Raw genomic sequence first — 17,538 nt, 5'->3', positions numbered from 1 at the left:
GTGCAATTGGAAGTCTTGTCAAAGTATAAATAAAGTTCATAAAATTGTAAATTTGTTAAACTATAGCTGTTACTAAAGGATTAGAGCAACAATAATTTCATAATGTCTAATGAAAAAACCACGATTTTTAGTTCTAGAATTCACTGCCACAAATCATCATTAAATCCAACACTTATTGTCAATGAGGACACAAAGGAGGATGCAAATTACCTGTAAAAGGCAGATGGTTAAGCCCGATGTCCACTTTAAACAATCCAGGCCTCAGAATACCTCTTAAAATATGATATGTACCTGTAAAAGGCAGATGGTTAAGCCCGATGTCCACTTTAAACAATCCAGGCCTCAGAAAACCTCTTAAAATATGATATGTACCTGTAAATGTGTTCAGGTGTTAAAAGGGAAACTTCAGAGCCGTAAATCCGGCTAGAAGCGATCGCGAAACAACAATCTCTGGAGACCTCCGGAAGGCAGAGTGAGGTTATGATGAAGCGGCAAAGTGATTCTCAGGAACAAAGACGAAGAAAATTGCCCTTAAGATGCACCTTTTTTGTGATTCACAGTTTTCTCAACACAATGAGACACCCGTTTTTTCATGCAAACTATTTTTTTTTAATTTTGAAAAGCAAAGATTTTATTTCTTCTAACACTGATCGCACTAAATTTATCATGAAGTCACTGACGAGAAAAGAGGAAGCCACTCTCTTTTTCCCCTCTTTTATACCCCTTTGGCAGTCGATAGTCCCGCCCGGTGTCACACACGCACACAAAGAGAAGACGTCAAAAAACATCGCCACCCGACTGACCTGGTGGCGGTAACATCCTCCCCCCACAATTGATGTCCGTAGGACTCAATTAGGACGAAGGTGATAATCCTTCCTCAGGCAATTTGGAGAGTTTGTGAATGGAACGCTTATAAATGCCTCTCGGAGTTTGCACAGTGACCACTCTGACTCTTCCGTCCTGTCCCGGATGAGTTTCAATAATCCTTCCAAGTGGCCATGAAAGGGGCGGGGCGTTGTCTTCGTATATTGTGACGATATCTCCTATCTTGAGATTAGGAGATTCAGCAAACCACTTATTCCTCTTTTGAAGTGCTGTGAGATAGTCACGTTTCCACATCTTTGCAAAAGATTCAACTATTTTCTGACAATGTTGCCAGGAGTCCAAGCGACCAGATGCCAGATGAAGGTGACAAGGTGAGGGCAAATCTATCAAAGGGCGGCCAACAAGGAAATGGCCAGGTGTGAGAGCCTGAGGATCTGAAGGATCATTGGAAATCTCAGTAATTGGGCGACTGTTTAGTGTGCCCTCAATTTGTGCGGTGATTGTGCACAGATCCTCAAATGATAGTTTCTCACTTGCCACCACCCTACGAAAGTGGTACTTAAATGACTTAATAGCAGCCTCCCAAAGGCCTCCACAATGGGGTGATCTAGGGGGCTGGAAATGCCATTTTACTTGCAATTGAGATGTGGCATTAACTATCTCTCTTTGTGAAGTTTCCAGATTTAATAATTGTTGAATTTCGCGGTTGGCCCCTACAAAGTTAGTGGCATTGTCCGAGTACACATCTGAAGAAATGGATCTACGTGCCACAAACCGTCTAAAACAAGCCATGAAAGCACTGGTTGAGAGATCGCTGACAACCTCACAATGCACCGCACGAGTAGCAAGACAAATAAATACACATATATATGTCTTTGTAAGTGTCTGAGATCTACGTTGACCTCGGCGAATCAGATCAGTCAATTCCAGTAGCCTTAAAGGGTGTTGGCGCACTTATGCGGTGAACTGGCAAGTCTCCCATCCTTTGAGACAGTAGATTAGGGCTCACTCTCCAACATCGAAAACACCTTCGAACGATATCACGACTTATACTACGGCCGGATAAGATCCAAAATCTCTGTCTCAACGAAGACAGGAGAAGTTGGGGACCCGCGTGGTGCAGTCTTAAGATAAGATTTTGCCAGGGGTCAGTTCTCCATTTCGGATATTCCGATGCATCCAGGCCACCAATTGGGCCCCTTATGCTTCCCCACTCCTATTCTATCTTATCCCCCGATACGGGTAGCCGCTCTATATCGCAGCTCTGTGTGGACAATCAGTGCCGTTACTATATCACAGCATCCCTTCTCGGTGTGTGTTTGGGATCAGTGACAGCGAATATTTGTATCGATTGAAGTACTACTTTCACATCGAAACTCGTTTTCGTACCAGCCTCTATTGTTTTTAGGCGGTTCACTTTTTTTGCCAATATGCACCATTGACATTACTATTCATTCATTCACTGGACGAATTCGAAGCCGATATGGCATGAGAAATCTTTTTTCTGCTGCCGCTCAGCCACGAACCCACGACCTCGCAGTCACAGAGCCACTGCTCTATCCACTGACCCACTCGAGGCGCTGTGGTGCAGTCTTAAATGTTCAGATTTAGCAATGAGATAGGCGAGCTTTCCCTTTGGAACCAATATTGGATGACGTGTTGAATATGTCTCGTGTGATTGATCAATTCGCCCACCGACCCTAAGAATAGCGTCGTCGTCGAAGAAGGGACAAAGTTGACGAATGTGTGTGAATTTTTTCTTCGATATCAGAGTGCCCTCCCGTACAGCTTTGCATATTTCACCCATCTGGTTCTCTTGCTCCCACTTCAATATAATCATTTCGGCATGAAGGATTTCTGAGGGGGCGATGGGACCAGAAAGGGAGTGGACCTTATTGGAACGGGAAAAGAAACGGCGAAATATTGCCACCAAGCGCGTTACTTCGTCGAAATCTGACGAATTATCAATACATTGCGCGATAAATGAGCCTTTATGCGGATAACTTTCAGCTGTGATGCCACAATAAGTATCATTCTTTAAATTTGAATACATATGCACGAATGGCGCGGGCCAATCGGATTTTGTTTGATTTAAAAAAGGTGGGCCACACCACCATTGATCGAGACTTCCGAGAGTTTGGGGTTTAGTCCCTCAAGACAAAATGTCCGCAGGATTTAGATCACCAGGCACATGGCGCCAAGCACATTGTATCGTTCTCTCTTGTGATGCAATCCGAGTTGCATCCGCGACTTCCCTATCAAGCGGCTTTATGGCGCAGCTACCGGCCATGTCCAAGCGCTCTCGACAGGGTTTCGCCAGAGACTGACTTAACCCTCCCCTTACGAACTCGAGGCAACCATAGGCGCACACCCATAGCCTCCCCTTATGACCCGGTAGCTCGCTCCTAATCCGCTATATAGACGTAGGAGGAGAGAGATGATGCAACATTCGGCCATACTGATGCAGTGACGTCCCTGGCACTGGCAGAGAGTTCGAACGCGCCACGATCAGTACACCTACTTGTTCAACATCCCTTTGCACACGAACCCATTTCGACAATTCCTAGTTGGCCAAACAAGGAAAATAAAGGTTAAGTTAGTACTCAAGCCTTTCAGGGTTCCACGCCATAACCTTACTACTCCAACTTCCCCATTTTCTGGCAATGTGCGTGAAACACCCCTGCCGGTCAAGGATAAGTCAAGATAGTACGTTATGCCAAGTCGTACCATGACTCCATCAACCTGCGTGACACTCAAGGCCGCACACGCCATGGATCATCACTCGGGTACCAAGTTCATTCGCAGAATCACTACCATTTTCATGCATGGCGCGGAACACCAAGCTTGTCAAGTCGTGATCTCGAATCTGCATTAGGGATTAAGACACAACTTAGTCCTAATACCTAATCATCCAGTGGTTTCCATACAACAGACCCTTCACTATATTTTGGGGACCAACCAAAGGAGAAACCACCAAACCACCTGTCAGACCAAGTTGTCAATTCAGAGTACTTCAAATATATTGAATGCTAACAAGGGAATAATTCACATTTCATTTCGAATTCAAACTTGTGACAGATCAGCAGACTATTTCAATCTTCGGACGAAGAATCCACATCGAAGTCAACGAGTTCCAGGTCTGCTCGATTAGCCCATAGCTTCATCTTGTCGGCCGCATAAACCGACTCAAACGGCTTGTTTGTCAGCTGTGTGGCTGCGGTATCCACAACCAGATACCGATCATTTCCCATGACCTTTTCAACAGAATAAGGTCCTCGGTATCTCTGATGCATCTTCCTGCTAGACCCACTGGCAGGAGCATCCCATCGCAGCAACACTAAGTCACCCTCTTCATAACGATGAGGTTTCGGGTGATTCTCGTTGTGTTTTTGAGCTTTGTGCTTCTCTGCTTCAAAAAACTTTTTCGCTGTCAATTCCCTCAGCTCCGACAAATTCATCACTGAGTCACTCCCGACATCTTCCATGACAGCGTTTGCCACAACATTGCCCAAAATGTTCCGTGGTCGGTACCCAAACAGAAGTTCTTGGGGAGAATGCCCCGTGATCCGGTTACGAGCTGAGTTCATGTTCCATTGCACAGATGGTAGATGTTTGTACCAATCCGTACCACTTTCATTTTCATTCATAGCCTTCAGAGACTCTCCCAATATACGGAAACGTCTTTCCACGAGACCATTGGCTCGTGGGGTCTTCGCAGCGACCAATGCGATCTTAATGTCTCTCTCACGACAATACTCTTCGAAAGTATTCGAGGTGAAGGCAGTCCCTCTGTCACAGACTATCACAGCAGGATAACCAAAGAATTGACAAATCTCTTCCAAGACTCGAATAACTCCAGCCGTATTGGTTGTCTTTACTGGACGGAGGACAATATACTTGGTGAATGAGTCAATTACAGCCAACACATGTTCACATCCACCTTTTGCTCGAGGGTAGGGACCACAATGGTCCAAGTGGATGACTCGGAACGGCACGGGGGGTTTCTTGAATGCGTGCAATTCAATGTGTGATTCATCCGCACCTCTCTTAGCTTGCATGCAATTGATGCATGAGTCTACATATTTCTTCACGGTCTTCCTCATCCTAGGCCAGTAGAAATCCTTAGAAATGTGCTCAGCTGTTCCGTTGAACGCCGGATGACCATTCCGATCATGAGCCAAATGCAGGAGGTGTAGGCGCATGCCCAAAGGAACGTAGAACTTAAGACCATTTGGAGACTTAAAATACACTCGTTCCCCCTTCAACTCATAAGACTGCAAAATCTGTGCTGCATTTTCATGACCTTTATATTCTCCGTTGAGAACCTTTTTGATTTGCACAAGGTCACCATCACGGGTCTGAGCAGCAGTGAGCCAATCCATTTCACTTATAATCTTCAAAACTTGAGCGTTCTTCGGTGGATTGCGACTAAAGAAATCAGCATGTCTCATGTGACATCCATTCCTGAATCTCAACTCAAAATCAAACTCCTGGATATCACACCACCACCTGGCCAATTTTGCAGATAAATCTCTCTTTTCATGGGCCTGTCTAAGGGAATTGCAGTCAGTGTATATAACAAACGACCTGCCCAAGAGATAATATCGAAAACGCCGAAGACTTTCGAGAACTGCCAGAGTCTCAAGCTCAAAACTCGAATACTTCGCTTCCGCAGCCGTTGTCACTCGACTAAAATAAGCCACGGGTCGTGACGTTCCCTCGTCATCTATCTGCATGAGGACACCTGCGAGACCAAAGCTCGAGCCATCACAATGAAGCTCATGCTTCATCTTTGGGTCAAATAACGTCAAGATGGGTTTCTCAGCTAATGCCTTCTTCAGAATTTGAAACGCTTCTTCATGATGCTCCAACCAAACAAACTTTGTGGCATCCTTTTTCAGAAGATCATAGAGAGGTCTGGCAATCTTGGAATATGCAGGGACAAATCGGCGGAAATATCCCGTGAGTCCCAAGAACTTACGAACACTCTTAAAAGTTTCAGGTTTCTCAAACTTCTCAATAGCTTCCGTTTTGTGATCCCCTGGTGTGATGCCATCTTGACTCACGTTATATCCAAGATACTTCACCTTCGTTTGTAGAAACTGACACTTCTCAACATTGAGAGTGAGTCCTGTCTTCCTTAGTTCTTTCAATACGCGTTGCAATAATTCCAAGTTTTCATCGATAGTAGTTGTTGGAAGCATTATGTCATCGACATAATATGAAATTCCAGCATCCTTCACAGGCTGCAATACTCGGTTTATTACACGAACGAAAACCGAATGCGAATTTGTGAGTCCATATGGCACTCTTTTGAACTGATATTGTCCATCGGGAACAACAAACGCTGTGTACTGACGTGATTCCGGTTCCACCTCAATTTGATGATAACCAGCTCGGAGATCTAGGGAAGTCAACCATGTTTTACCAGCCAACTTATCGAGCTCTTCTTCAATCCGTGGGAGTGGAAAGTTTTCATGCTGACAAATCTTATTCAACTTCCTATAGTCCACGCACATACGTGGGCTTCCAGAGGCTTTAGTTACGAGGACAACAGGACTCGAGAATTCGCTATGACTTTCTTCAATGATGTCGTTTTCCAAGAGTTCCCTGATTATTCCTCGCAAAATCTCTCTTTGCGCATTAGACACGCTGTACGGGCGATATCGGATAACCTCTGTTGACTTCATGATGAGCTTCATTGGCCCCAAAGTGGTATGACCAAGTTCCTTTTGATTCATTGCAAAGCAATCACGATAATCATTTATGAGCCTCATCAAACGCGCCCTATCAGCCTCTGACACATCTTCTCCAATTGTCACGTCAGACAACTCAATGGCCCTCTTCTCCTTTGACAACGTGACTGTAAAGACAGGATTAGCTGGAACCAAATGACCATCTTCCTTAGACACCTTGATTATCAAATCGTTGTGTGTCTTGAATAATGTAACTCCTGGTGTCGAGAAAAGATCAATTCCGCAAAGTAGAGGAACTTCTAGCAAACCATCGGAGACCACGAAGACCTCCAATTTATGCTTAAACTTCTCAATCTGAATGTCCACCTTGAAACTTCCCAAAGACTCAACTGTACCACCGCCAAAACCAACAAACACCTTTCTTTCACCTAGGCCAGACCATCCAATTTTCTCAGCTAGTGACTTGGCAATTAGGGTTGCCACGCTTCCCAGGTCAATTAACGCTTCACATGTCTCTCGATTGACCTGGCACTTCTTGATAAGACCTTTATTTGTTAGGGTGGTGGGCCTTGTCACCACCCCGACGGGAAAATCCGACCCTTTCTTTGGACAGTCCCTGACAAGATGTTCTTCGGACCCACAAGCGTAGCACCTTCTTTTCTTTACTTTATCAGGTGCCTTAGAGTTTGATTGCGGCTTCCCCTTTGGAACACTCTCGTCTTTATTCTCTCTTTCGGTCTCATCCTTTGACTTGGAAGCCTGGTCTTTTGTACGGGAATAGAATTTGCGACCAAACTTCTTCGAAGATCCACTGGAAGTGGCCTTATCATTAGAACTGGTACTCGTGCCTGGTTGGTTCTCTGGCTGTCCTTCTTGATTGGACTCACGCTTTGGATTCTTGGTGGTTTGCTCGACCTTTTTCATGTACGACAAAAAGTCGGTGAGAGTTCCACGTGGAGCAGCTGACAAGAGACCACGCATCATAAGATTCGGAACACCATCAATCAAATACTGCCGGATGGAGTCATCATCTAGGTTAATCCTCCTGGCCTGCTTCACCACTGAATGGAAATATGACTCAATTGGCTCATCTCTCTTCCTCTTCCTACCGGCAAGAACCTTGTGGACATCAGCTGATGACAACTGTTCAGGGAAATTCTTCAAAATCTCTTGCTTGAAGTGAGCATAATCCACTATCATTGTCTGCATCCCCTCAAACCATTCACGTGCTGGACCCTTGAGACGGATGACAGCTGTTAGCATGGCACGCTGAGGGTTCATGTCGTACAAAGCCACGACATTGTCCACTTTCTGAAGCCATTCACTAGCCATAGGACTCTTCTCATTTCCCGGTTCAAATGCAGGAATCAAGGCTTCAATCTCTCGAAGGGTTAAGACTGTGGACTGAGAAGCCGACAAATCTTGTGAGGAAAGGCTAACTTGAGAGCGATTTCGACTTGGGCGAGGCATTTCGGACTGTTTGGGAAAAAAAACAACACCAATACCCAAGATTAGGACCAGAAACTAACCCAAAATATTCACAACCGCTTTCTTAGGGACAAGAAAAATCATCAGGAAGTACTTGTTTTATTTTTCAAAGGTACCTGGAATAAACATTACCCCCAGATCATGGTAATTTAGGGACAAAATACCCAATTTGGTATCAGGATGGAATAAGAAAATTGCAATGGGCAATAATTCTTTAATAAAAATGTCATATCAAGGGCAAATGTAGAGTAAAATATAGCAATTTCACTTGAAAAATCAATAATTGTTACTGTAAATGATATCGTTGCCATTACTTTCTATTTTTGTGAACAAGAAATCACAAAGAACTGTAATTTATCTGATAAAAATTACCACAATTATTCAGTGTAGCTTAATTTCTTGGAAATTCACTTGTTTTGTCTTTTAAAATGACGAGATTCTTCACAATTTAAAGAAATAAATTGTACTTACAACCTCCCAGCACCTGCAAGACTTATCAATAATTTTCCTCCCTCCTCGATGATAATAATCTCTAAGGATGAAAATATTATCAGTAAAATAAACATTTCAAATTGCTGCACCAAAACTTCTGCCATGTACTGTAAAATGTACCTCAAAGAAGCGTTAAAATTTAGCACAAATACATTTGGTGGAACACAGCAAATTTGCAAATCACTTCCTGCCAAATAATAAGAATTATTAATTTTCACTTTCAACTGCACACAGCTTCACGTCTGGATTCTTAAAAATACCTGCCAAAATTATCAAAAAAAACAATTTAAACGAATTAATTCTGCAGCGCAATAAATCACCAGACACTTGGAATGCGAATGAGGCTAAAATAACTGAAAGGCAATTGTCTCCCAAAATTAACAAAGAACAATGCATAAAATATCATTAGATAGAAGGGGATGAGAGATCTCTCCATGCCACACACACAAACATTCTCACACAAGAGGGGTAAAAACTCTCTCTCGAGCGATCACGCCACCGCTCGCTTATACTTATCCTTCTCCCTCGCTGGGTGGAATTCTCGCACTCTCTCCACTCGAAGCTCTCCGCGTGCATTTTTTCCCTCTCTAGAGGATCGCTTGTGCTCCCTCTCTGCGCTTTACTCTTGGTGATGGGGTTCTGGAATTTTCCACTGTCTGAACATGTCACAGACAAGTTTTTCCTCCAGAAATGGTCAGGGAAAAGCACTGTGCAGCTTTCCCAACCCCAATGAAACATCCACAGGTGCTTCTTTCACCATTTTATGCACCTGAGAGGGCCTCCAAAGCGATTTTTGTCGCCCCAAGAGACACGATCAACCATCACGGTGATCTTGTGCCATTTCCTTGGGATTTTCGGGAGCTGATGCACTTTTCACACACTTCACTACTTTCACTTCACTTGGGGCTTCTTGAGCCCTTATCCCACTTCTGAAATGATGCAATCCGAGTTGCATCCGCGACTTCCCTATCAAGCGGCTTTATGGCGCAGCTACCGGCCATGTCCAAGCGCTCTCGACAGGGTTTCGCCAGAGACTGACTTAACCCTCCCCTTACGAACTCGAGGCAACCATAGGCGCACACCCATAGCCTCCCCTTATGACCCGGTAGCTCGCTCCTAATCCGCTATATAGACGTAGGAGGAGAGAGATGATGCAACACTTGAATCTCAGAGATCCTATGGGATACAAAGGTATCAAATCTTTCTGTAGTGGCATTTATTTGACTAAGAACGATTTGGGAATCTGTCCAGCAATGATAAGAAGAAACGGAGAATATTGACAGCATTTTATGCAACAGACGTACGCCAAGAACTGCTCCACATAATTCAAGTCTCGGAATTGTAAGAGTCTTAATAGGGGCTATTCGTGATTTGGCAATTAAAAGTCGCGAGAATCTTTCACCCTTTGGATTTTGTGTCACGTAATAAATAACTGCTCCGTAAGCATAACTGCTACTATCAGTGAAGAGATGCAGTTCCGAAATGGAGATTGTGTCGAAGGTAGAAATCCACCGAGGAACGGATATAGATTTGACTGTAGACAGGTCGGAAAAGAAGTCTTGAAACTCTATTTCTATGCTTAGAGGTAGAGCTTGATCCCACTCTAAATTTAATTTCCACAGCGTTTGAATCAATATTTTTCCGTGAACAATGACAGGGCCTATGAGTCCTAAGGGATCAAATAAAGAAGCAATCATAGAGAAGCATGTCCTTTTGGTATAGTGTGGTGGATTGATTGGGACGAAGTCATATGTGAAAGAATCAGAAGCAACACTCCATTTCATACCAAGAGCCTTAGTATGAAGATCGGGGAGAGGAACTGAGTTGAATGACTGGTTTAGCGAGTTAGAGTCAGGAGTTAGTTCAGTGCAATTGGAATTCCATTTTGCTAGGGTAAGACCGGCAGTTTTCATGACCTTAATTAATTCATCCTGGGTGGAATAGGCTTCAGGAAGCGACGAGAATGACGCCAGACAATCGTCCACGTAAAAACTCTCGAGAATGGTTTTGGCTGCATAAGGATACTTGTCGCCTTCCTCCAATGCCAGCTGGTTCAGAGAACGAGTCGCCAAAAATGGCGAGGAAGCGACTCCGAAGCACACTCCCTTTAAACGAAAATGTTGTAACTCTTCCTCAGAGTTGAAGCGCCAAATGATTCTTTGATAATTACGATGAGGTTCGGGAAGCAGAAATTGAGGATACATTTTTGACACGTCACACGAAAAGGCAAATTTCCCCATACGGAAACGGAGCAAGATGCTAATTAAGTTTGGTTGCACTATTGGACCGACTTTCAATGTGTCATTAAGACTGAGGCCGGAAGATGATTTTGAACTTGCGTTATATACAATGCGGAGTTTCGTTGAAATAGAGGATTCCTTTACAACACCATAGTGCGGAAGGTAATATGATTTATTATGCAACTCATGTACAGGCACGGATTCGAGAAACCCCAATTCCAAGTATTCAGAAATATTCTCAGAATATTGCTTCTTGAGTAAGGGATCCTTATCAAGTTTGCGCTCAAGACGCAAGAATTGAGAAATTGCATTGGTTTTGTTGTCCGCAAGTCGATGGAGATTATTCCGAAAGGGGAGATGGACAACAAAACGCCCGTCTATATTCCGTGTGGTGGAAATACGATATAGGTCTTCGACTTCATGTTGCTCGGTGGATAAGGGTACTTGGTTAGGAATTGTTTCCATTTCCCAGAATTTCCGCAATGTCTTATCGATGGACGATAGCGTTGTAATATTACATATTGAATAATCTTCAGTAACAGCAGACGATGCTGTCTTGTGTTCTCCCATGAGAATCCATCCAAAGGATGAGGACTTTAGTTTCGGGAAATCCGGTCCCAAATTATAGGACTTATCCTTCTCAATTTTTGCGAAAACTCCGGCACCTATTAATAAATCGATAGGTTGTTGGACGTGCCACGAGGGATCAGCAAGTGGTAAGTTAGTTGGAAGTGGTATCTCCTTAGGATTGACAATCCAATTAGGGAGATTTCCAGTAATTTTGGGAACAATCTTGCAGCACATTTTGTGAAAATCTCCACCAAAACGAGGTGCAATGCAAATTTGGGTCTTGTAATTTCCGATAGTGCGTCGATCCGTCACTCCACCGATCTCAAATTTTGAGGAAAATTTAGGTAATTTCAATTTTTGGCTTAAGCAGGCGGTAATAAGATTTGATTGGGAGCAATTATCTACCACTGCTCTGCATAGGTGTTCCTCTCCATTTGAATCAAGAATTTTGACTATTACTGTACCCAAAAATATTTTGGGATTTTCATGTGGTGAAATTGATGTGAGGGTAACAGTATCTGATGAAGAATTGTTTTCGGATTTGGATGTATCTTGTGCCGAATCAGAGGTGGAAGACGATTCAGTCGAAATGTGACTTTGAGTGACTTGTGTTAGGTTGGTAGCTGACGTGGAATTTGAATTCTGTGAGGTGACAAAGGAGTTCCCTGGTTGTGATACAAGGGCAAATGAGTCGTGTAATAGCGAATTGTGCTTTGAGTTGCACTTAAAACAGCCTCGCGCTGGGCAATCCTTGGTAAGATGTGTTTGAGTAATGCAATTTCTGCAAAGACCATTATCCCGAACTATAGTTAGTCTATCAAATGGAGAGAGTTGCTTAAATTTATCGCATTGGTAAAGCTTGTGAGTGTTCAATTGGCAACAGACACAGATTCATGAACCACCTGAGGCGATCAAAAGAGACGTTTTGGTGTGTGGAGGGTTTGATTTGGGATTATTTGGATTGGAATTCGAGGTAGATTGGGTGCAAGTTTCAAGTTCTCTAATCCTATCAATGAGAAATTCAGTAAAGTCATCGAAGCTTGGAATTTTTCCTTTGCACTGTCGTGCCCATAATCTCCGTGACTCCGGATCCAACTTATCTTTGAGAATGAAGATGACCCAATGCTCACCACCCGTGAGCGAAAATGATTTTAAAGATCTCAGCACTGAGTTCATAGTGGCATGCATATGGCTCAGAGATTCATGGGACTCAGTGAGAATTGATGGAATTGATAGGAGTCGTTGAATGTTAGCATTGACAATGCTGTATGAATCCCCATAGCGCTTGAGGAGTGATTGCCAGGTTGGGTCATAATTATCTTCAGAAATTATGATGTTTTCAACATTTTTAAGGGCTTCTCCCGATAGAGAAGATACTAAATAATGCACTTTTGTACCTTGGTCAATTTAGGTTCATTGTGAACAAGACTTGTGAACAAATCTTTAAAGGTAGTCCAGGAGCATATGTCTCCCGAGAATATGGGAATGGAAATTGATTGCAGGCGAGGAGCTGATACATTAGAGGGCGAATGTTGACTGAGATTTTGGACAAGAGACGAGAGCTGTGAAATTATTTCATTGGTTGCTAGAGCTTGATTAAGCTGATTGGAGACTTGAATATTTGTAGAAGTATGCGACTCGAGAAATTTAGAGAAAAGAAGCCGTAGATCAGAGTCAATTGATGGAGGAATGGATGACATGGTTGATGCTTGTTTCACGGAGTCATCAACCAACCCTTGCTCCACCGACTCGATTAATTGCTCAAGTTTGCTTTTAGTTTGCTTGGCCTTATTAAATTCCGCTTGCCACTCGATAGGATTGAAAAACTCCAATTCAGAAGGGTTTGCTTGCATTTGTTCAAGAGATGTAATAATTGAATCCACTGTGGCCAAATTGTCATTCAAGGTTTCCAAACAAACGGTAGAATTTAATTGCTCTAACGGTGTAGAATTTGCATGATCAAAAATAACACAAAGAGTGGCTCTTAACGAATCGAAATCTTTAAAGGATTTTACGGGCATTGTGAATCACGTAGGAAATATCGCGAATATATTAAATGTTTCAATGTAATTTATATGATATAATTGTACAAGATCTAGCAAGGAAATGTTGGATGGGAATGCCGATTATATTTTATGGTTGCGCAATAGCAGAGGGATCGATTAGAAAGGCTGTACTTACGATTTGCAATGTAATGTTTGATGTCTGAGGTCAGCAAGCAGCAGTTATAAGAGGCCTTCTAGTAATGTTCAGGAGGGCAGAGATGATTAGATTGCACTTTTCCTTCGTGAAATGAATGCAGAACGTCCTGGTTCCCTGGACAAAATCTTCCACGTTGGGTCTCGAAGGACCATATGTCAATGAGGACACAAAGGAGGATGCAAATTACCTGTAAAAGGCAGATGGTTAAGCCCGATGTCCACTTTAAACAATCCAGGCCTCAGAATACCTCTTAAAATATGATATGTACCTGTAAAAGGCAGATGGTTAAGCCCGATGTCCACTTTAAACAATCCAGGCCTCAGAAAACCTCTTAAAATATGATATGTACCTGTAAATGTATTCAGGTGTTAAAAGGGGAACTTCAGAGCCGTAAATCCGGCTAGAAGCGATCGCGAAACAACAATCTCTGGAGACCTCCGGAAGGCAGAGTGAGGTTATGATGAAGCGGCAACGTGATTCTCAGGAACAAAGACGAAGAAAATTGCCCTTAAGATGCACCTTTTTTGTGATTCACAGTTTTCTCAACACAATGAGACACCCGTTTTTTCATGCAAACTATTTTTTTTTTAATTTTGAAAAGCAAAGATTTTATTTCTTCTAACACTGATCGCACTAAATTTATCATGAAGTCACTGACGAGAAAAGAGGAAGCCACTCTCTATTTCCCCTCTTTTATACCCCTTTGGCAGTCGATAGTCCCGCCCGGTGCCACACACGCACACAAAGAGAAGACGTCAAAAAACATCGCCACCCGACTGACCTGGTGGCGGTAACACCTATTATCAAGGGACATAAATTATGCCCAGTACTTCATTTTCATATCACTTTAGAGGTATAAAAATCCAGTATTGGGCAATAATTAAAAAAAAAATAGCGAGAAAATTCCAGCAACTTACCTCTGGCAGCAGACGCCACGTAATTGACATCCCGGCAAACACCGTCCTCATATGTCAACACTCAAAACTTTTTCGATGTTTAACAAATGCTGTCAGTTTAAAAAACACCGACTCAACCGAATTCTCAGCTGAAGACAAACAGAATGGGGAAAAAATAATTTAATCACGTGCACGAAAGCAAAAAACGATGTAAATAATTAAAAGAAATTATTCTAATGCTATTTTGTGTAAGAAAAAGCTTTAGAATAATTTTTTTTTGCAAAACTTTTCCACTCGGCTGTCAGTGCACTTGAGACACAAGCATTCGGATAATCGATTTCGATGGGATCAAAATCCCAGCCGAAGACAAACAGAATGGGGAAAAAATAATTTAATCACGTGCACGAAGACAGAAAACGTTCTAAATAATTAAAAGAAATTATTCTAATGCTATTTTGTGCAAGAAAAAGCATTAGAACATTTTTTTTTGCAAAACTTTTGCTCTCGGCTCTTGGCGCACCCGAGACACAAGCATTCGGATAATCGATTTCGATGGGATCAAAATCCCAGCCGAAGACAAACAGAATGGGGAAAAAATAATTTAATCCCGTGCACGAAAGCAAAAAACGATGTAAATAATTAAAAGAAATTATTCTAATGCTATTTTGTGTAAGAAAAAGCTTTAGAATAATTTTTTTTTGCAAAACTTTTCCACTCGGCTGTCAGTGCACCTGAGACACAAGCATTCGGATAATCGATTTCGATGGGATCAAAATCCCAGCCGAATACAAACAGAATGGGGAAAAAATAATTTAATCCCGTGCACGAAGACAGAAAACGTTCTAAATAATTAAAAGAAATTATTCTAATGCTATTTTGTGCAAGAAAAAGCATTAGAACATTTTTTTTTGCAAAACTTTTGCTCTCGGCTCTTGGCGCACCCGAGACACAAGCATTCGGATAATCGATTGTCGATGGGATCAAAATCCCAGCCGAAGACAAACAGAATGGGGAAAAAATAATTTAATCCCGTGCACGAAAGCAAAAAACGATGTAAATAATTAAAAGAATTTATTCTAATGCTATTTTGTGTAAGAAAAAGCATTAGAACATTTTTTTTTGCAAAACTTTTGCTCTTGGCTCTTGGCGCACCCGAGACACAAGCATTCGGATAATCGATTTCGATGGGATCAAAATCCCAGCCGAACACAAACAGAATGGGGAAAAAATAATTTAATCCCGTGCACGAAAGCAAAAAACGATGTAAATAATTAAAAGAAATTATTCTAATGCTATTTTGTGCAAGAAAAAGCATTAGAACATTTTTTTTTGCAAAACTTTTGCTCTCGGCTCTTGGCGCACCCGAAACACAAGCATTCGGATAATCGATTTCGATGGGATCAAAATCCCAGCCGAAGACAAACAGAATGGGGAAAAAATAATTTAATCCCGTGCACGAAAGCAAAAAACGATGTAAATAATTAAAAGAAATTATTCTAATGCTATTTTGTGCAAGAAAAAGCATTAGAACATTTTTTTCTGCAAAACTTTTCCACTCGGCTCTTGGCGCACCCGAGACACAAGCATTCGGATAATCGATTGTCGATGGGATCAATTTCCCAGCCGAAGGCAAACAAAATGGGAAAAAACAGTTTAATGCCGTGCACGAAAGCAAAAAACGGTGTAAATAATTAAAAGAAATTATTCTAATGATATTTTGTGCAAGAAAAAGCATTAGAACATTTTTTTTTGCAAAACTTTTGCTCTCGGCTCTTGGCGCACCCGAAACACAAGCATTCGGATAATCGATTTCGATGGGATCAAAATCCCAGCCGAAGACAAACAGAATGGGGAAAAAATAATTTAATGCCGTGCACGAAAGCAAAAAACGATGTAAATAATTAAAAGAAATTATTCTAATGCTATTTTGTGCAAGAAAAAGCATTAGAACATTTTTTTTGCAAAACTTTTGCTCTCGGCTCTTGGCGCACCCGAGACACAAGCATTCGGATAATCGATTTCGATGGGATCAAAATTCCAGCCGAAGACAAACAGGATGGGGAAAAAATAATTTAATCCCGTGCACGAAAGCAAAAAACGATGTAAATAATTAAAAGAAATTATTCTAATGCTATTTTGTGTAAGAAAAAGCTTTAGAATAATTTTTTTTGCAAAACTTTTGCTCTCGGCTCTTGGCGCACCCGAGACACAAGCATTCGGATAATCGATTTCGATGGGATCAAAATCCCAGCCGAAGACAAACAGAATGGGGAAAAAATAATTTAACCCCGTACACTAAAGCAAAAAACGATGTAAATAATTAAAAGAAATTATTCTAATGCTATTTTGTGTAAGAAAAAGCTTTAGAATAATTTTTTTTTGCAAAACTTTTCCACTCGGCTCTTGGCGCACCCGAGACACAAGCATTCGGCTAATCGATTGTCGATGGGATCAATTTCCCAGCCGAAGGCAAACAAAATGGGAAAAAAATAGTTTAATGCCGTGCACGAAAGCAAAAAACGGTGTAAATAATTAAAAGAAATTATTCTAATGCTATTTTGTGCAAGAAAAAGCATTAGAACATTTTTTTTTTGCAAAACTTTTGCTCTCGGCTCTTGGCGCACCCGAGACACAAACATTCGGATAATCGATTTCGATGGGATCAAAATCCCAGCCGAAGACAAACAGAATGGGGAAAAAATAATTTAACCCCGTGCACGAAAGCAAAAAACGATGTAAATAATTAAAAGAATTTATTCTAATGCTATTTTGTGTAAGAAAAAGCTTTAGAATAATTTTTTTTTGCAAAACGTTTCCACTCGGCTCTTGGCGCACCCGAGACACAAGCATTCGGCTAATCGATTGTCGATGGGATCAATTTCCCAGCCGAAGGCAAACAAAATGGGAAAAAAATAGTTTAATGCCGTGCACGAAAGCAAAAAACGGTGTAAATAATTGAAAGAAATTATTCTAATGATATTTTGTGCAGAAAGAATCATTAGAATAATTAAATTATGTGTTGAACAGAAAATAATGGTTGTCGGCTAGTATTTTGCCCATTTCTTCGTTGTAATTCTGAATATGACACTTGAACACTGAGAATTTCGGGTTTTTCTTGAGATTCTATCG

The 17,538-nt window shown here is 41.7% G+C and overlaps 1 protein-coding gene across 1 annotated transcript; it reads right to left on the bottom strand.

Moving 5' to 3' along the window:
- Positions 1 to 852: 852 nt before the first annotated feature.
- LOC129808521 (uncharacterized) lies at positions 853 to 3,597 on the bottom strand. The gene is made up of 2 exons (XM_055858297.1): positions 3,553 to 3,597; positions 853 to 1,440 (listed from the first exon to the last, which is right to left on the bottom strand). Exons 1-2 carry the CDS (start codon positions 3,595 to 3,597, stop codon positions 853 to 855), a joined length of 633 nt encoding a protein of 210 aa, XP_055714272.1.
- Between the last annotated feature and the right edge of the window lie 13,941 nt (positions 3,598 to 17,538).

Source organism: Phlebotomus papatasi, chromosome 4 (assembly GCF_024763615.1).
Source record: "Phlebotomus papatasi isolate M1 chromosome 4, Ppap_2.1, whole genome shotgun sequence".
Taxonomy (NCBI): Eukaryota; Metazoa; Arthropoda; class Insecta; order Diptera; family Psychodidae; genus Phlebotomus; species Phlebotomus papatasi.
Note: the sequence above shows the minus strand (reverse complement) of the source record. Positions and strands in the feature narration are given on the sequence as shown.